Source organism: Molossus molossus, unplaced genomic scaffold, assembly GCF_014108415.1.
Source record: "Molossus molossus isolate mMolMol1 unplaced genomic scaffold, mMolMol1.p scaffold_m16_p_9, whole genome shotgun sequence".
NCBI classification, from domain to species: Eukaryota; Metazoa; Chordata; class Mammalia; order Chiroptera; family Molossidae; genus Molossus; species Molossus molossus.
In genome coordinates this window covers 61430569-61451915 of record NW_023425403.1, presented here as the reverse complement: position 1 = coordinate 61451915, position 21347 = coordinate 61430569, and the positions used below count along the sequence as shown (strand labels likewise).

Sequence of the window (21347 nt, the reverse complement as noted above, 5' to 3'; positions counted from 1 at the left end):
CTGAATTGGCAAAGGCCAGGCTTGGTCTCACAATACTGAAACTTCTGTCTTGCTGGCTTCTACCTCAATATCATTCTTTCTTTCTCTCTCTCTGCCTCTCCCTCTCCCTCTCCCTGGCTCACTCACTCTCATCATGTGAACTGCTCACACGTCCAGGAACAGAGGGCGACCACCAGCCAACAATCTTCAAGGGATGGAATCCTACCAATCAGGTAAGGGAGCGGACACAGTCCCTCCACCCAGGACCTCAGGGTACACCACCTTTGGGGGTTGGACTGGAGTGGGGGTGGGGGGGAACAGTGCAGCACAGCTGTAGCCAGACTCCTGACCCACAGAAACTGCAGGGTAACAATATTGTAGCTCCACATTGCTACATTTGGGTAACTGTTACAGAACTGACATAGGAGTGGTAAAGATGCTGAAGACCACTCAGATATCTCTCCTGAACTCCTGCTGTGTCCGGTGTTAGCCACCTGCCATGGCTTTGCCAAAGAAAGCGCACCATAGTGACATTACAAAACAATTAGCTATGAAGCACTATACAAAAAAAAAACAAAAACTGAGTTAGAGCTAAGGTGCATCACATAAAAAATAGGTTCCAAGTGGATAAAAGAATAAAGTGGACCCAGCCAGTATGGTTCAGTGAATTGAGCATCATCCCATGGACTGAGAGGTCCTGGTTTGATTCACAGTCAGGGCACATGCCCGGGTTTTGGACTCGATCCCCAGTAGGGGGTGTGCAGGAGGCAATTGATTGATGTTTCTCTCTCATACTGATGTCTCTTTCTTTCTTTCTCTCTTTCTTTCTTTCTTTCTTTCTTTCTTTCTTTCTTTCTCTCTCTCTCTCTCTCTCCTTCTCTCTGAAAAAAAGAATAAAGTAGAAAAATAAAGCTAGGAATGCTGTAACAGGAGATTAAGATCAAGGCTCCTCCCAAAAACAGCACAAAATAAATTAATACAAATACCTACATTTAAATCTGTGTGACAAGATCAGAGCACTCCTAAGACAGGGAAGGGAGGCACAGGGGATCAAAAACCAGTGCCTCTGAGCCAGCAACACCACCCAGAAGATGCCATCCTAAGAGCCAACCCCACATGCATATGTATCACAGCTCTGCTTACCATAAAGGCAAACTGCTGGAAACGACCTAATGCCCATCAGTAGGAGCAAATAAAGAGTAACTTAGAAACAAAATGCCATGTTATATCCTGATGCAAATGATGCTTAAAAATTTTGAGACAAATGGGGAAATCTAAACACCAGGTATCTGGCAATAGCAATGAATTATTGCTTGTTGTTTTAAATATGTGTAAAGAGTTGTTATCTTTGAGAGACACATACTATTTAATGAAATTACATCAAGTTTGAAGTCGGCTTCACAATCACCCAGCTGGGGGGACGCATGGCCAAACACAATGGCTGTGAACTGAGGTGGTAAGAGGACAGTGTCAGGGACGCAGGGCTCACATCACATTCTCTACTCCTGGTATGTTTGAAATGTTCTAGGAAAGCTTTTTTAAGTTATCTGTTTATATTAACCAACATGAAAAAGTCTAGGACAAATTGTGGAGTAAAATAGCAGGGAACAAAATGTATGAGTTCATTTATGTCACGTTCTATAACACATGTGTACTTGTAAACACACACACATACACACATCTAGAGAGTTAGACCCCCAAATAATCACCAAAATATAATAATAGATAGCCCCTAAAATAATCACCAAAATGTAATTATAGAATCATCCTGGACTATGAATTTCTGATATGATTTGAATTTTTAAATAGACCCTATATAATTGGTCCTTGAATAATGACATTTCATTCGATGTTTTTAACACTAGTGAGATGCCATAAAAACTTAATTCTTGTGGCCCGGCTGGTGTGGCTCAGTGGTTGGGCATTGACCCATGCACCAAGACGTGGCCAGTTTGATTCCTGGTCAGGACACATGGCCAGGTTGTAGGCCTGATCCCCATTGGGGGGCATGCAGGAGGTGGCCAATCGATGTTCTCTCTCATCAATGTTTCTATTTCTCTCTCCCTCTCCCTTCCTTTCTCTCTAAAAATCAATAAAGAAAAAGAAAAAACTTAACTCTTGTGTATATCAATTGGTCTATGGTAAAACTGGTTTCATTATACATCATTTCACTTAAAGTGGCAGAACCTATCAGCAACATTAAGTGAGGACTTAGTGTATTATTTTTTTATCCTTACCTGAGGACATTTTTCCTTTTTTTTTGTTCAGATAGAGTGGGAGGGAAAGAGAGGAAGAGAGAAAGAGAGAGAAACAGCGACGTGAAAGGGACACATTGAGTGGCTGCCTCCCACACAACCCAACCAGGGCCGGGGAAAAACTGCAGTTGAGGTACGTGCCCTTACCTGGGAACCGAACCCAGGTCTCTCTGGACCACAGCCTGATGCTCTAACCGCTGAGCCAAATACAGGGCTGTATTTTTGTAATTAAATAAAGCGTAAGACTATTGTGATTTTCTAACAAAAGATAGAGTCGCAAGGATAACAAAATCTAAGGATGATGAGGGAGAGATGACGATAGAGGCGGAAAGCCATGGATCAGAGCTCAGGACCCCACGGGGCCTCCATGGAAAAGAAACCAAGATAGTAGCAAGAGCCCAGGAGGGGAGGCCCACAGACAGAGTGGACAGAGCTGAACAGAAGATCCCAGAGAGCTTAAAAGAAACCAAGAGGACAGCGAGAGGCGATGGAGCAGAGGCCCACATCAGAGCTGGCCCTGAGGCACGGGCAGGTCAGAATCAGCTGAGCAGAAAAACAAGTGTGAAGAGATGACCAGACAAATGCCAGTCCTTCCCCTCAAGAAATCCATGTCCTCAGGAAAAATCTCAAGTCCACCAGTAGAGGGAAGAGGTAGGAGTTAAACCCATCAATTTCAGCAGACTCGGAGAAAAGGCAAAGGAACGGGCACGGCTGACTTGGGGGGGGTGAGACGGGAAGGGAGAGGAAAGGATTTGCTTTTGGTGTCAGGAACAGCGAGATGAGACAGCCAGGATTTCTGAAATTCAAATGACACCTGAATTCTCTGCCAGGGGACAATGACATCAGCAATTAACACACGTTACAGTTGTTCTTCTTATTCTCCATGATGAGCAAAACTGAGACTCAAATGGACAATGTAGGTTAACTTCAGCTTTGTTTTTTCTTTAGTTGGATTTGGAGCTCTCTCGTCTCTTCCAGCTCTGAAATGATGATTCTTCAGTTCCTCTGTAACGGCGCCTCCTGCCTCCACCATCAGAGCCCACCTCTTCAGAGTAAAGTATAAATTAGCATTTCCACCCAACTCCTGCCAGTCAAGTCGGACCTGAAGGTGAGCCGAATGCTGATCATTTAAATTACCATCCTCCACCCCACTCCAAAATGCACAGGCAAGAATTGCCTCCTGCTCGTGCCAAGATGTGAGGTTCTGTGTTTCTCATTGGATTCAGTATCTCTCACTCCCCAATTACAATCCTTCCTAGAAAGAAGCAGACAGGGCCACAGCATCTGCTCGTCTAATCCATAATCTGTGTCTTTCAGCCATCATCCTAACTCTCACTTTTCTGCCAGAAAAATATTAAATTTATTCTAAAACAGGCACAAATGTAAAACTGCCTGAAGAAAACAGAACGTGGTTCCCAAACCATTTCTAACTATTTGCGTCTGGGCCCCTTTCTGCGTTTCTGTGGCAGAGCTGCGGCAGGCTCTGCACAGCATGTGCCACATTCCCACCTGCTGCACGGTGCAGACAGGACCTGATGGCAACGTAACGACAGCCGAGGGCCTGATTTATCAGGATGTCGCTTCCCAATGGAATATTATTTCTTGTTCTCTATGACAAAGGCTGAGCCAATGAGCCAGCTGCACTGAGTTCCTCTCTTTAAACAAAGCCTGTGCTGTGTTTAACTGCCCCATGTCCACCCTCCTAAAGGCTGTGACCTAGCCACAGCCCCCGAAGGAGAAGCCCTAAGTGTCAGAGCTGCTGTCCACCCAACCCTATTCCAGCAGGCCCTACCCCAGGGTGAGTCCCTGCTGCCCACCACCCACAGGATTTCTCTAAATTCTAGCCATGGCAAGCTGGAGGTGGGATGGGCAGAGGCCTATTTATAGAAAGACTGGAACAGAGGCAGGGAACAGGGCCAAAACAGGCCATGTGGTTCCCATTATTCAATGGTGAAGCAGTATCCTCTTTGTGGGCTGTGGTTCCCCCCTACCTCATCTCTGGTGGCTCCCTGAACCCCATCTCTGGTGGCCTGCCTACTTTGCTCCTGAGTTCAGCCCCTAAGAAGGAGCCAATCCTGATCCCCTCAATCACACTAGGACTGAGGTCTACCCCCAGAGCTCTGAGTAGACCAACTCATGGCCAAGAAGGATGTTTCAGAGGCCCAGGCCTGTGATGAAATACAGATTCCTTCAAAGCCTTAGTTTTATTCTTCAGAATCCATCCAAGAGTTGCCAGGACCAGGCTGAGCATGTGATGCATCTGGTCCTTTAATCTTTGCTTTCCTGAGAGAAAAGTACGCTTGTTACCTCTTTTATAGATGAGTCGCCAAGCCCTGGAGTAGATTCTGCCTGAGGTCACACCACCAGGAAGTGGCAGAGCTGGGACTCAGAACAAGGCAGTGTAGGTCCACTCGAAAGCACTGCCTTTGTCCTGAAGCAGAAATGGTTTCCAGGAGAACACCCAAGGGCCTGTGGCTTCGCATGCACTCGGGCACACCTCCCCTCCAGAGGGCGGAACCCAGGCCTGTGGTTTCTCTTGAGAGTAACACAACCAGAGGTAGAGACAATTTCTGCTCATCTAGTATGTTGATTTTATTAGCTAATTTTAAAAATGACAATACACTAATCTGACTTCTCTACTGGATAAGTTATTGCGGGATAATTTTTTCCCTTTTACAAAGAACCTGACTCCCTTTTTAACAAAAACTAAGTCATCCAAGCCCAGAACTTGAACAAGGGCCAGTGCTCCTCCACAACTCTCAGGGAAGGCTCCAGAAGCCTGCTGGGCCCAGGGTCTGAAGGTTGCATGGCACCCAGATGGGTAGATGGCAGGGGACGAACAGCTGTGACAAGAACAGCACAGCCTGCCACCATTGGCCCTTTCCCTTCCTAGGGGAAGAAGTGTTCAAAAATACAGATTAGGGCCCTGGCCGGTTTGGCTCAGCAGTTAGAGCGTCGGCCTGTGGTCCAGAGAGACCCGGGTTCAGTTCCTGCTAAGGGCATATACCTCGGTTGCAATTTGTCCCTGGCCCTGGTTAGTTGTGCGGGTGGCAGCCACTCGATGTGTCCCTTTCATGTTAATGTTTCTCTCTCTCTCTCTCTTCCTCTCTCTCCTTCCCACTCTATCTGAACAAAAAAATGGAAAAATGTCCTCGGGTGAGGATTAAAAAAAAAAATACAGATCAGGCAGGGTTTCTAGGACCATGGTCCACACCCGTCCATACCTCACTCCAACAAAGGCCGGAGCCACCATCACTGCACGAGAGGGGGCCTATAGTCATCTAAGAGGCCCACTGCCACACTGACCGACTCCTTACCCTTCCCATCCCCAAAGTCCGACTGAGTCATGCAGCTCCCATAGGGGCCACTTAGCAGTCTGCTAAGAAAAGGAGAGTTATATCCATGGGAGGAAAGTGTCTCTGGAGTCTACACTTCCGGCGTGGAAGTGCCCTGCAACACCTAAGTCTACAGACAGGATTTCAAAGCTTTCCGGGGTTACAAAACCGCATGAGATTGTTTAATTTTGTGACTTCCCTCCTACCCAAGCTACGTGTTGCGTGTGTGTTGGGGGAGGGGAACATCAGGGTATAATAAAAAGAGGATGAAACACCCAAGTATTCCACAGCTGTCTTAACTCACAGGCTACTTATTTGGATAATATTAAGACAAACATTTATCTTTTATACAGCACATCATTCCAAACAAAGTATCTAAATTTAAAAAACAACAGATTTTTTGCCCTGGCCGGTTTGGCTCAGCGGTTAGAGCATCGGCCTGCGGTCCGGAGAGACCCGGGTTCGGTTCCCGCTAAGGGCATGTACCTCGGTTGCAGTTTGTCCCCGGCCCTGGTTAGTCGTGCGGGTGGCAGCCACTCGATGTGTCCCTTTCACATCGATGTTTCTCTCTCTCTCTCTTCCTCTCTCTCCCTCCCACTCTATCTGTGCAAAAAATGGAAAAATGTCCTCGGGTGAGGATAAAAAAAACAACAGATTTTTAAAAAAACTGAAAAGTTATAACCTCCAAAAATAAATAACTTCTTTACCTGGATTAATTTAAAAGTACACGGGGTCAAAGATAAGTGTGCCTTTACAGCTGACCCCCAAACTCAGCCATGAGACAAAGTCTGAGGTTGTACTCTCACACAAATAACTCCCTCTTCCTTGCAAAATAGGATTTAGATTTTATCAATACAGGCTACATAAGATATTTTCACTCAAACCCTGATTTTTCTGAAAAGTAAATGAAACAACAGAAAAATAAGACCCATACTAGATACTCCAAGTCATTAACACTTTTAAACAAAGGAAGTAAGATATTATGCAACAGTCAGAAAGATCTGATGGGCTACACTTATACTGTGCTGTAATCATTTACTCAAGAAGCTACAAGAATACAAACTACTATTTGAACTTAGGCCTTAATGAGTCTTGATGATCACACTGTATAAAGATGAACAAATATATACTATATCAGTCAAGTGAAGGAAAAACATTTAAACTACCTAAATACTACCTGTATTTAATGTTAAAATCCACGGTGTGTTCTCCGTTGGTTTATATTGAGGTGATTTTTATATTTACAACTCTTGCTGCATGAAAAAAAGCAAACTCATGTTAAACATTCTACTGTGAAATGCTGAACAAAGGTTTAATACCCTTAATATATAAAGAGTGGCCCAGCCAGTGTGGCTCACTGGTTGAGCATCGACCCATGCACACAGAGGTCGCCGGTTCAATTCCCAGTCAGGGAACATGCCCAGGTTGTGGGCTGATCCCCAGTGGGGGGGCATGTGGGAGCTAGCCAATTGATGTTCTCTCTCACTGATGTTTCTATCTCTCCCTCTTCCTTCCTCTCTCTCTAAAATCAATAAAGAAAAAAAAATATATATATATATATAAAAAACGAGTGGATGCAAATCAACATGAAATAAACACCCGAATAAAAAAAAAATGAACACAGGATATGTTCATCCATTCACAGTGAAACAATGTTTGAAATGGGAAATATCCAACTTTTAAACCAAACAAATTCAAATAAAAACAAAATGCCATTTAAAATTTCACCTATCAAATACAGCAAGTTTGTGGGTTTTTAAATGATCATTATCGAACTCAATGTTGAAAAGGGAACAAATGTTAAAATGGGCTCTTGCCTACAATTTGATGAAAATAAGTAAAAACTGATACAACCATTTTGGAAAGTAATCTGATAATTTCTCAAAGATACAGTACATATATGTGCTGCATCACACATGTCCTCACATGTCCACATACATCCAGGCACACTCATGCCTATCCAAGCACGGCCACACACATCCAACACAGTATGACACTTCCAAGAATTTATCCTAAGATAGCATCATAGATTTGTGCAAATTTGAGATTTAACTGGAAACCACTGGCATCCCCAATGCTGGGAACTGAGGAGTTAGGGCATATCCAGCATGGAATAGGGGGGGTTGACAAATCAACAGATATTCTCCACTCTCTTAAAAGATGCTGATAGCTTTCAGGTCTCTCTCAGATAACCTGCACATCCGTGCTCCAGAAAGTTCAGCAGCATGCTATCCAACACTCAGCTGTGTTCATCTCTAAAAATCCATTTATGGCAGCTTTATATGTTATTAAAACCCTGGGACAAACAAGTCAGTGGCTGGCGAGGATGTGGAGAAAATGGGAACCCTTGTGCACTGTTGGTGAGAATGCAGACTGGTGCAGTCACTGTAGAAAGCAATATAGTTACCTCAAAAAATTTAAAATGGAAGTGCCTTATGGCCCAGAGACTCCACCTCCGGAAATTTATCTGAAGAAACCCGAAACATTAATTTGAAAGAATAAATGTACCCTTATGTTCAATGCAGCATTATTTACAATAGCCAAGATTTGGAAACAGCCCAAGTGTCCGTCAGTAGATGAGTGGATAAAAAAGCTATGGTACATTTACAGAGAATACTACTCGGCCCTAAAAAAGAAGGAAATCTTACTCTTTGCAACATCATGAATGGATCTGAAGAGCATAATGCTAAGTGAAATAAGCCAGAGAAAGATAAGTACCATGTAATTTCACTCATATGAGGAATCCAATGAACAAAATGAACTAACAAGCAAAACAGAGACAGACTCATAGACAGATAGCAGTCTGATAGCTCTCAGGTGGAAGGGGGGGGATTGTGGGGCTAGGTAGGGGAAGTGGAGGGATTAAGCAAAAAAAGGAAAAAACTCATGGACACTGACGACAATAGGTGATTGCTGGAGGAGGGGAAGAAAGAGAGGTGGAAGAGGGTATGGGACGAGATAAATGGTGATGGATGGAGACTTGACTTAGGGTAGTGAACACACAATACAGTGTACAGATGTGTTGTAGAACTGTGCACCTGAAACTTGTATATTTTGTTAACCAGTGTTACTCCCCATAAATTCAGAGAAAAGCCTGGGGAAAACTGCAAACAATCTAGAGATTGCATCAGTGTCTTTTATGTACACCATCCATTCTACAGAAATCAAAACAGGATATTATGGGCAAGAGACTCAAATTAAGTGACTCCATCACCAAGAAAGGGCTTTCACTCTATAACCAAAGGAGTGGGGAGTGAATACACATTTGTTTGAATTTAAAATGATGTGTTAAGGTATGCATCACTTTTATCATTTCCCATCTTAACTCACTTTTTCAATAATTGACCATCTACAATTTTCCAACATGTCAAATAAACATACAGCTGCTAAAAATAGTTAACAAAAAAAAGGACTGATTTCGGGAAATACTGACGACACATTAAAGAGAAAAGGAAGATTAAAAATGGAACGGACAGTACATTTACATCTTTGTAAAACATGCCTTTATTACATATGACTAAATAAAAATCCAACGGGAATATACTACAAAATAACAACAATTCATCTCAGGTATCAGCTGATACTTTTTTCCTCTTTTTACTTTCCTGGAACTCTCTAACTTTTGTATAATTAACATTACTTTGATTTATTTATTTAGTTAGTTAGTTAACCCTCACCTGAGGATAGTTTTCCATTGATTTTTTTAGATAGAGTGAAAGGGAGGGTGGGGGGGAGAGAGAGACATCGATGGGAGAGACATACGTCAATTGTTTGCCTCTCACATGACCCAGACCAGGCCGGAATCAAACCTGCAACCCAGGTACATGCCCTTGACCCTCCAATCCACAGGCCAACGTTCCAACCACTGAGTCAAGCTGGCCAGGGCAATATTACTTTTATAAATAGAAGAAGTATTACTTCAACTTTTTCAGTACTTCAAATTCTTTACTGTGGACATTCTGCTAAATGGACAATCCAATGATTGTGACAGAAAAGCTTGCTGGTGTGACAGGACTGTCATTCATTAAAAACAAAATTCTCGGTTTACGCTGAAAATAGACTGCAACCACACAGAACAACCTGGGAATGACAGGTTCCTCTGCAGGATGAACCATGAAGGAGGCCAACACATCTGTCACCTTACCTGGGCAGGGGAGGCAATGGGCAGAGCTGAGCTGGGGGCTGTAGGGACATGAGGCTCTGGAAACTGCATCTGGTTTCTGACTTACAGGCATAATGACCTCCTTGGTTACTGCTAGCAGAGATCGTCTCTCTGTCTCCTTTTCTTAGGCCCCGGTGATGTGATGTTATATAAAGGGACACCAGGGTGCACAGTTCAAGCGTGTGTTAAGAGGTGGTAAATTTTAGAACCTGAGGATAAAGCAGTCCCTTTAAATCTGAATCATGTAAAAACAGGATTTTGATGAACAGGATACTACGTTCAAACAACAGACTCTGACAGGAAGAGGTAAACACAACTCTTCACTCTGGAGTCTCCAAATCACCTGTGGTAGGTCTGAAGCGCACCCGTGAACTGTGCAACAACTCACAAGCCAGTCAGCCTCCAAATACAAGTCCTTGCGCAGAGTCGGGTCTGCAGGAGGTGCAGCCAGTCAACAAATGTTTGCTGACGGCCGACTCCTTTCCAGGCCGATGCCATGTAGACACAGGAGTTATGGCTGATACCCTAATAATGATAATCATTTGAGTTAGAAGGTGCCTGGGGGTAAGTCTCACCTCCAGTTCAGCCAATGCCAACACCTCACATCCCAGACATACATCCCAGAGTTCTCGTGCCCTCAGCAAGAACCCACAAGGTCATGATATGTGTAGGCCAAGTACCATCTCTGACCTACCCCTGCTCGCTCCTCCCTAGAAATCAAGTCTCTCCTAAAAAAGTAAGAAACTACAGGCAAGAAAAGCCAGGTACCAATTACAAATGAGAATCTTCTAATTGTTCTACATTGAAAAATAATATAATTTTATTAAATACCAAGAGCAAAGGACTCCTTAAAAAGGTGATTATGTGAGGAAAATATCATCTAGAAGTTACACTACAGTCAGTCTGTGCACCAAGACCACAAATTTCCTAACTGTTTCACAATCAACTCTGAAGATAAGTTTTTTTTTACACACCAGAAACATACAGCTTAAAAAGAGCTGATTATTTGAGGGAAAAAGATATCCCTTTTATCTTTTGAATTTTTTACCAGGTGTTTGTATAATACCTCTTCTAAAGCAAGATGTTTCAGGGCAGCACTTTTAATTAGGCTGCAACTTTCTGCTGTCCAATACCATCTCAGAATTCTCCATTTTCACTCCACGTAGAAAAAAAGTACATGAAAACCCTGCTGCAAAAACAAACATACCATCATGGATTTCTTCTCTATTTAAACCTGAATGACTTGAGCTAAATTTACTACCCTCTTAATCTCAAATGTGAAGTTGTTCCTTTATGAGGGCAAGCAGAAGAAAAGGCTGTACTAAACGACTGAACTAGTGCCTGTTCCCAGAACTCACTTCATCAAAGACTGGAGGAAACAGCAGGTTATTGCTATGCCAGGTTTATTTCTTCAGCCCTGAATTTCATCACCGAGGTCTAGGTCTGTAAAACGATACCCAGGACATGTATTTTTAGATAAGCTCATTAGTCTCCTATTGGTATTAAACCAGGCCTCATTATAGCATCCCTCAAAAGCTTAGATAGGATGCCTTTTTCTTTAATCTCCAGCTCTCAATAATTATAATTTAGGAATTTTTCCAGAACACTAGTAGACTCATAGAGCACCTTCTAAAACTGAGACCCATGAACTCTGAATAAAAATTACACAGCCACCCTGTCTGCTGAGAGCTGACCCAGCACTGCCCCACCTCAAGATCACACTGGGAGCTAGGTATCTTCCTCCCTCAGGAGGTCCTCTGGTCAAGTGCTTGTGGCTAGTCCTCGGGTCTGGGTCACACCAGGCTGACCCTCTTCTCTCACACCTGAAGTGTGGAGGGGTGGGGCCCAGGAAAACCCACCAGAGTCTGAAGCCACCATTCAACATCTCCTGGCAAAAGCCCCCCTATAATTTTAAAAATCAACTATTTAGCTCCCTGTTCTTTACAAACCTCACGATATGGGACAAGGACAAAAACTCCATCTTCCAGTGGAGATGGAGGCAATACTGTTCTTCCTCCTCCTCCTTCCTGGGCCATGAGGAACTTCTGAGACTGGGAGCTAGAGACACAGGCTCTGTCTGTGACCTTGAGGAAGTACCTGAACCTCTCCGAGCCACACTCCCTCACCCAATGCCCCTTCCAGCTCGTTTTAAAAGAACTACGGCCGCTATGCAGATCCTTTACCTTATAACTATACTTTTCCAAAGGCCAACAACACCCAACTGCTCAAGAGGAGCTACAGATTGGAAAAAGATGGCGGGAAAGGGGGGTAGCCCAGGCAGACAGATGTGCATGCACACGCACACACACGGATGCACACATATAAACAGTCATGACAGATACCTTCCACTTTATACGTCACATAATTACGATCTTTTTTTTTCTTTTATCCTCACCCAAGAACATTTTTTCCATTTTTTGTTCAGATAGGGTGGGAGGAAGAGAGAGGAAGAGAGAGAGAGAGAGAAACATCGACGTTAAAGGGACACATCGAGTGGCTGCCACCCGCACAACCCAACCAGGGCCGGGGACAAACTGCAACCGAGGTACGTGCCCTTAGCGGGAACCGAACCCAGGTCTCTCTGGACAGCAGGCCAGCGCTCTAACTGCTGAGCCAAATTGGCCAGGGCACAATTGCAATCTTTAATACGAATATCTAACAATTACATTTATATTTCCTTTAAAGTTTACTTTAACCTTAAAGCCTTCCTCAGTGCTAAAAATGTGACTGTATTCTCAAGAAGGTAAATCTTACCTACCTGTGTTCATGGGCCCTGTGGTTGACACAAAACAAAATTCACAGATACCTCGTTTTATACATCAATAAACAATAAGCTACATTTTTCACCTATGAGAGTGACAAGACCCCATGATGGAGAGAACAGGCTCAGGGCTGCGGAAGCATAGATCACACAGTTCCAGGGCTGAAGTACATGCTGCCATGCCCTTTGACCTGCCTAGATTCTCTCTACAGGAATTGTGGGAAAACATTCCAAGATGCACTCCAAGAATGGTCCCTGAGCTTCAGATGTGAGAACAAGGGACAGCCTGCATGCGGTCAGTGAGTACACGTACACACACACACACACACACACACACACACACGAGGGCCACTAGATCCCAAGAGTGCAATGATGGAAGACCTCGGGGAAGTTTAACGACCAAATCAGTAGTTCTTTTTCAGGCTGCACTGACCCCCACCAGGATGTTGGCAAATACAAGCAGAGTGGCCCTGCAGGCGACTCGGGCCTGGGGAGGGACCAGTCACTGTGTAGGCCAGTCCCCTCAGCAAGGAAATTCTTGCCTCAAATACCAATAGCAGCCAGTAACTCTTACATTAAATTTCTGGACCTAACCCCCAAAATTGTTGCTTTTGAGTGGTCACTTTTGAGTGACCAAATTTGGGGCTTTGTAATTTCCACTCGGTGCTTCTGTGCTGCTGAATCTTTCTTTCTCTGCTTCCTCCTCCTCCAAACCGCCTATGAATGATGGATTTGAACTTTTACCACTTGAATTCTTCACCTCAAGCATATACCAACTTAGTTCAAATAAATGAATGCTGAAGGCAAGAGAGAAGGCTCTGATGGCCTGGAGCCCACCCCCATCTTTGCTTCACTGAGACAGGAGGAGTGGGTGTCTCAGGTCCATGAGCAGCCTGGGCTTCCACCCTCTCACCACACCTCCCCGGGTGCCATCTGCCTCCTCTGTCTGACCAGAGTAAAACCAGAGAAGCAGGCGGACAGACAGGGACTCACCCTGAGGACACCTCTCGGCAGCCCACTCATTCATGCTATTTTAAACGCACATCCTAGCATACCTCCAGCTGAAGACACGCACTTTTGAAATGAAATGTTAACTACTAATTACCAAGGAATCATGCTTATTTTCATATATTGCTGGAAAATGTGGGGTTTTTTTAAAAAAAACAAAGGAATTACAGTGTTTTGTTCAGATATCTTTTTTAAAAATACACAAATATTTGTGTTCCAGAAACAGAAGACATAAGGTTTACAGTTGGTGCCAGAGTACACACACAGGAGCCCCACTTCCAGGCTCTTCCCCATCCCCCACACACCACCGTGGCTCTCCTCCTCATGCACTGCTTCAGGGAGAGGCCCGCAACCCCTGGCCCTGCTGCATCCCATGAACTGCAAACTTCCTAAGGAACTAACTCACTGTTGGGCACAGGCACTCAACAAACAGCAACAATGGATGTGTGAACAAAGGAGCGCAGGTATCATTAATTCAGGTGTTTCCATCTCTATCCCACACACCAAGAATGGAGGGAGATGAAATACACACAGGAACCAGCAGGCCTGGCTCTTACAGAATTCTAATCTGAGATGCATCTACATCAGGACAGGTGAAAAGCTCTAACTCTTTCCAACAGACTAGATGACATCAAGCCCCTTAGACCAAAGACACTGTTCAGTGGGTTAGCCTGCAAGAGTCATCGTGCCTAGATAACCGTCCACAGGCCCTAGTGCAGTCCAGCTCACCCATCAGGACAGTCATCACTGCCCCTCCCCAGTCCCTGTCCAGCCCAGCACACTTCCTGTCTCCCTCAGGGGTGGTTTCTGTCCTTGAAAACCTACCCACACCCACTACCCTTTCACCTCCAGTCAATGGGCTCACGCCTATCCAGCAATTTCTCTGGTTACACACATGAAACCTGCTAGTTACCCTGAACCTCCACTGGAGGCAGAAAGCTGCCACACCATTTTTCCTCATCCTCCTCACCAAAATCTGCCAGGCTGACCCCTCACTGGTCCTCTTAGTTTGTTTTCCACTGTGACCCCCAAAACCTAACTCCAGCCCCGTCCAGTCCCTAGGATCCAACAGCCTCCCGTGGAGCCCCCAGAGCTCTGCAAAGCTGAGATCCCAGCCCACCCCCTTCAACTTGAGGGGTTCAGCTCCCACCTGTGCTTTGGGCTTTGATCTTACACCTAAGAAAACCTGAAGCACCACTGCTTAAATTAACTACTTTTATTTTCCCCTGCAACACTGGCTACCAAAGTTATCTTTCCAAACTCAAATATCACTCTCCTACTTTAAAAAAATAAGGTAACTAGAGAAAAGGCCAAAGCAAATTAAATGCTCTTGTAAGTAAAGTAAGGACTTGACCACAATCTCCATTTCCAATCTGGTCCACCATCCCTGGTGAAACCTGGTTTCAGCCACTCCTGACATCAACCAGCTCTCAGGATGGGGAAGGCCACTTCACCTGTTTTTCCTCATGCTATTTCTCAGCCTGAACTACCTACACCATTATCATCATAGCTCCCATGACCGAGAATCAGGTCCAGGGGAACCATCCCGCCAACCAGCCACCAAGCAGCCCTCAGCTGCTCTGCACTTTGCAGGGTCTGCTTCTCTGAAAGTGAGCATGGGAGAAGGTTGTTTATGAGTCTTCCCTGCAATCAGACGGCAGGCCGATACTATCTCTTTATATCCTCTAGAGGTCAACAAGGAATCAAAGACAGCCTCTCAAACAAGGAGCCTCCCCTTCTCCTCTAGTCAGTTAATAAAAAAGAGCACATAAACTGGGTTCCCTGAAACACACAACCCCAGAACTGCACTCTAACAAAAGCACTGGGGTCCAGCAGTACCCTCTTAAAGATGCCTTATTAATCCATTACTAAGCACATACTAACCTGTCTTGCCTCTTTGGGGAATACATTAATAAATGCAATTAGAAATGATAAAAATCAACCTAACATGAAATACTAATTACGACTCTAACTTAAAACACACACAGAATACAACTGTGTGTTCATGCACACTCTCTACCAAACCAAACCCAGCACTAGAAGACAGGGGCCAAGTGTGAGAGCATGACCAAAGTCGGAAAGAACATGGGGCGCTCTCGGTCAGACTTTCACACACTTATCATCTGAAATGATGAAAAGACAATAAGGCCTATTATTTGGTTCCATTGACATGGGCACATTTTTACTTCCTCTAGTTGTGTTTCAGGTAGATGCAGTTTATCTGAGCTGTATTTCCAACTCTATGCAATAAATATGTAAATAAGCAAACAGCCTCTTCTCACTAATGTTTACAAAACAATGCATTCTGAAAAACACTAAAAGATAGAACTGGGGTTTCAGTGACTCTGACTAATACTACAAAGTGTAGTAAGAACTACATAACCAATAAAATAGGCTATATTTTTAGACCTGAAGTCTATTTCTTGGAACAAGTTTAAAAAAGTATTCAGTATAGTCTATTGTTTCATGACAAATACAAAGCAAACTAACGTAGGATTTTTTTTACGACATTTCATTAATCACCAAATTTAATTTTTCTGAGAAAAAAATGTGGCCAAGACAAGTGCTTAGCTGAATTAACTTCCTAGACTCTCCACAAAACAGGTGCTCAGGGGCACTGTGCACACGACCAGTCGCCCTGGTCCCAGCCCTCCACCTCACTGAATTCAGGATGACCTTCAGCAAAGATATTCAAAATTATAAGTTAATACAGTCTGAAAAGATGAAGAAAAAGTTAGTGATATCATTTAAGCCTCATGCAACGTCTATCATCAGTGCTGAAGACTGCAAAACCCAGGTGAAGCAAATCACACTCTCTGTAAAAGCTGAGCTCCTTCATCTTTTTCACTTTTATCCTGTGTCATCTGCTTTAAAGGGCTGGTAATAAACAGTACTGTGGTTTGTGTTGTCATTCTGAATTAAAGTGGAAAATCTACAAAGAATGTAGTGGTAGACAAATGTCTGTCTGTAAACCCAAGCAAATATACTTACATCTTTTGCCATGTTACCAGCTCCGTGAAATCAATGCTATAAATGTTCACCCTCCAGAGAAGAAAAATGATTTTTCTGGTAAAAGGGAAAGAAAAACAAGAAATGAGTAAGGATGAAAAAAGAAGTTAAAAAAATATCAACATTTCCCCAGTACCATCCTGACTGCCCCTCCAGGTAGCAGGCACGTTCCTTTCGAAACCCACGGTCCATTCTCAAAGCGCGGCTGGCAGAAACCCCCACACCTGGGATTCTAAAGTCATCGCAACAAATGGAAATGCATCCAACACCAGGATGCCCATTCCCGCTTCCTGCAGACCCCAGTCCTTCCCGACGCCCACACAAAGACTCAGCACCCGCTTGGGCCTGGCACCCAGCCTGCGCCCGCGCAACCAGGGCGCAGCAGGGGACCCCTTGCCAGCGCCTGGATGCAGCCCTGCTGTCCCTGCGCAAAAGCGCACCCCAAGGAGCGCCCGGGTCCCGCTGGCTCGCTCCCCTCGCCCACTCGGCCGGCCGGTAACTCTGACAGGTGGGCTTCCGGGGTCTGGCCTCCGGCCTGTCACTAGGCCGCGGCCGCATCGCCGCGAGCGCCTCCCGCGCGCCGGAACCGGCAGTCAGGCAGGCCAAGTCGGGGTCAGCGCCGCCCCCACGACCCCCGGACCCCGTGCGCTCGGGCTGACCCCGATCCCCGCCGGGTGCACACGCCGGCGCTGCTGCTCCGCCTGAAGGCCACCTGCAGGCCCCGCCGGGGACCTGGGACCCCCAACCCCACGGCCGGGTCACCTGGGAACCCCCAACGGTGGCGCCCAGGATCGGGGGCGGAAGGCGGGAGAGCCGAGAGAAGCGCGCACACGCGGCAAGGAAGAGGGACCGGGGCCGGTGGGCGCCCCGCGTGTCCGCGCCCCTCCTGGGACCCCGGCCCTCGCCGGACCCCTGCCCGCCGCACCTGGTTGGTGGTCGGCGCGCGGACACGCGGGGACAGACACGAGGGCGCGGGAACGGACACGCGGGCGCGGACACGCGGACGCGGACACGCGGGCAGTCCCGGCGCGCACTCCGGCCCGGGGTCCTGCCCTGCAAGGCGCCGGGCGCGGGGCTCACCCTGCCGAGCGGGCGTCGGGCAGCGTGACGTGCGCGGCGCGGTGACGTGGGTGGCGGCCCGGCTCCCGCAGCGCGCCTGCGCGCGTTTTCGCGCCTTCGGCTCCCTCCTCCTCCTCTTCGTCCTTCTCCTCCTCCTCCTCCTCCCGCCGGGTGGCCCGCGCTCGGCTCGGAGGGGGATGGGCTGCGCGTGCGCGTGTGCGTGCACGCCGAGCGGAGATGGTGATCCAGGGACTGGCGTCGGGATGCGGCGGTGCGCGCGCGTGGGAGAGGAGCCAGTGTAGGGTGTGCACATGTGCGCACACGGAGGACCGGGGCAGGAGTGTGTGCATTTGTGCGCACGGGGCCGCCGTATGTATATACAGTTGTGCACACACAGGAAATGGGTCGGGAGGGGGTGTGTGCACACATAAGAGAGGAGTCAGGAGTGTGTGTGCACATGTGCTTACAAGAGGAGAGGGACCTGGTATGTGCACTTGTCAGTATACACGGATGAGAGTGGGAGGATGTGTGAGCACTTGTGTGTGTGCATAGTGAGGAAAGGGAGGCCAGCTGTGTGCACGTGTACATGGGTGTATTTGCAGGAGTGTGTGCACGAGTGGGCACAGGTGCTTATATGCACACAAGGAGGAGGGGGGCTGGTGTGAGCACCTGCAGGTGTGTGCACATGGAGGAGACTGGGTGTGTGAACACGTGTAGGAGAGGAGGTTAGGTCTGTCCACCCAGGACTGTATGTGTACTTGACAAAGGCAGGCTGGGATGTGCACATGGACATGTTTGGTCCGGTTCGTGTGTATGTGCACAAGAAGGAGAGGAGGGTGCAAGTGAGTGGTCAGGTGCTCCAAGGAGACAGGGTGAGTGTGCATGCAGCATCTAAGGCCCTGTCCACCTGGTGCTTGCCTGGCCCTCAACCTCCATACCCACGCTCAGCTTCAGCGAAGATTACCAGTGTCCATGCAGAAGGATGCTCAGGAGGGAAACCAGGCAGCCAGTTTGCTCCTTATATGTGTAACTGGTGGGCCCTGAACCCAGGTGACTTGTGCTCCCTGCAACCCAACACTGCCAGGGCCAGGGCCAGGGCCTTGTGCCCACAACCACTCCTGGAGGATCGAGGGGACTGGAGACCCAGCAGAGGACGGGCTGGGCCTGGGAGTCCAAAGTTCAAGGCTGAACCACTGGGTGGTGTGCAGTAAGCTCAGGCATAATTAATGTCTCAGAGGACTTAAGCACAGAGCAAAGGCCTCTCTGCACTGTATGGGCAACATGTTACTGCATTACACCCCACCTGGCATGGTTTCACAATTTAACCATTTTTATGCTGATAACACCCACTCCTGCTTCTCTACTAAGGCACCACTTAAACTGTTAACATTTTAATTAACATTGATTTATTCTTGAAGACAGCAAACATTTTCACATTCTTTCTGCTGATTCACCTACAATGGACACTTAGAGAAACATGGGTGGTGGGATGATAGGGGGTGAATAAAAGGCTCACAGAAGATGTCCTACACATCCTGTAGGCAGAACAACTTATTTCTCTGCTGGTGAAATGTATACAGCTCTTCATCCATTAGCAAGCTGGGGCTCAGAGTTAGAAAGAAATGGAGGATAAGAGTACAGAATCTTAAACCTCTCCCTATGGATTCAAGATTCCAGTAACTCAACAATATTTACACTGAACAACTACCTCTAATATTTTTTTTAATCTGCACAAAAATTACTGTAATGAAATATTCTGAACTCATAAGAGACATTACAGCAATGAAAGCACATTGAGGCCCTGATTTACTTGGATAAAGGGCAAAAAGTTCTTCCTTTTTGGCCTCTTAATAGTCAAATACCCCACAAAACCTAGTTTCTGTGTTAAAAAGTAACAGAATGATCTCTAAAATATTTGATTGAAGATCCAAATAATTGAAGCCACTGCATTGCCTTGAAATCTCTAGATTGGATTGTAGAAATGCAACTCTTTTGATGAGTAATAGTTCCATAACTCCTTGTATTAATCTAATCCTTTCATCTCCAATGTGTATCTGGAGGGAGGTTCAGGGAGCTTGGGTTAACTTGATCCACTTCCAGTAGTTGGCATTCAGCCCTGTGTCATTGTCCAGGATACCACATGAAAATGATTCGGTTCCAATTTTTATTAGGAAAGTGATCAGGTCCTTCCCAGGAAAAGTCCTCCTCTCCCAAGAGCTCCCTCTTTGTGTGTCTGCTCTGTGAGTCTTAGAGCTGATCCAAATCCTACCCTAACCCCACTAAACTGTCCTTTAAAGAGAGAAAGAAAATTTTCTAATACCTTGAAAATTTTTATCTTAAATCTGTTTGTTAAATATCCAATTTGTCTTTGGTTCCCTCCTCAATAACATTGGTCTCTTCTCCAGCCATTTCCTGTTCTCCACCTTGGGTCACCACAGCCATGGTGACAGTAAGAGGTGGGAAGACAGGTAGGGGAACAAGGACTCATGGAACTTTTAGGAGGGGAAGAAAGTTTCTGGATATGGACAAGTGACATTATCCCCTTTGATGAAATATAAATAAGGCGTCTTTAGAAAACTTTGTGTATATCATAAAATATAAGCAAATCTGTACTTGCTTAACCTCAAAAGATAAATCCCCTGGTCCTCTCCCCAGAAAGATCCCCCACTTCTAAGCCCCATCTACAGAGAAATTGTGCAGCCCACACCCCACCATCTAGACCCAGGAAGACATATTTATATCTCTCATTTTTCCTTGTATCATGAGTCCTTTTGAAATTTTCTGGTCAAATCCAAAGTCCTTCTCTTGGAAGAACAACCAATCCTTGACCTTCTTGCATTATTATACTCTCAATATTATGTGTTAAAGACTTGCACATTCATGTACAGGCTGAAGCCACCGTCTTTTGAAAAGTTCCCCTTGGATCTAACAAATTGTAGATCCCTCAAAATTTACTCAGACATTCTTTTACAAGTCTTTATTATTTAGACACTTACTTGCTTTTTCTCTAAAACGTTCCCTGGCTTTTACAAGGAAAGAAATCCCTTTCATTCCTTCGCCATTTAACTCCAACAATTCTTCTAAAATGTTTCTTCTATGTGATTTCACATTGTTCTGGCTAAAATGATATCAAGATTATTTTCTATGGAGTCCTACAACACAAGGTTGAGAGATCCCTGTTTTCCTTATATCATTTCCTTCCTCAGTTGAATCCGTTTACCATTAGCCAGAAGTAAAAGCAATACCAGGAGCCCACAGCACAAGTGTAAGAAACTTGACCTTATGTACAACTGACTGACTGCCTTTGATCACTTCTCTGCTACCTGTCCACTTACTTTACAGATTCAGAGAAGGAACTTAGAACTCACCAGAAGCTGAGATGAAGGATAGTCAAATGACCTTGGATAAGTAATCTCAGCCTCTCTGATGCTCAAATTCTTTTAGCTTCTTTTTTTTTTTTTTTTTTGAGAAATAAGATAAAAAACAGTTCTGATAAGAAGATAAACCACAATTTCAAAAGCTTTATCTTTCCTGCATTCCTTACCTGGGAAACATTTTTTTCGAGTTCCAAATACCTGCCAGATAGTACTCTGAGGGCTGATATCGAACAGATTTATAAGATAGAGATTGCTCAGAGCCAAACAGGGGAGACAGCTTCACATACAAGTGACATAAGGAGACAAGATTCTATTCATGACTAGGAATGGAAATTTTGGAAGCACAGAACCAGAAACATTTATTTTCCCCTGCAGGCAGAAAAACATTTCTCAGAGTTCTAG

General features: G+C 45.5%; 1 protein-coding gene across 3 annotated transcripts in view; it reads right to left on the bottom strand.

The window, feature by feature from the left end:
- The window catches only part of TFDP1 (transcription factor Dp-1), a 42001-nt gene extending 24502 nt beyond the window's left edge, over window positions 1-17499 (bottom strand). The window contains exons 1-2 of one of the 3 annotated variants that reach the window (XM_036249913.1): window positions 17435-17499; window positions 16492-16566 (exon numbers count right to left, since the gene is read on the bottom strand). In XM_036249913.1, coding sequence (XP_036105806.1) covers window positions 16492-16503 — 12 coding nt within the window. In that variant the 5' untranslated portion in view covers window positions 16504-16566; window positions 17435-17499. Of the gene's footprint in view, window positions 1-9713; window positions 9920-16491; window positions 16567-17434 lie in introns of those variants that run through there. The other 2 variants (XM_036249914.1, XM_036249912.1) reach the window with 2 other exon arrangements.
- Window positions 17500-21347: the final 3848 nt, after the last annotated feature.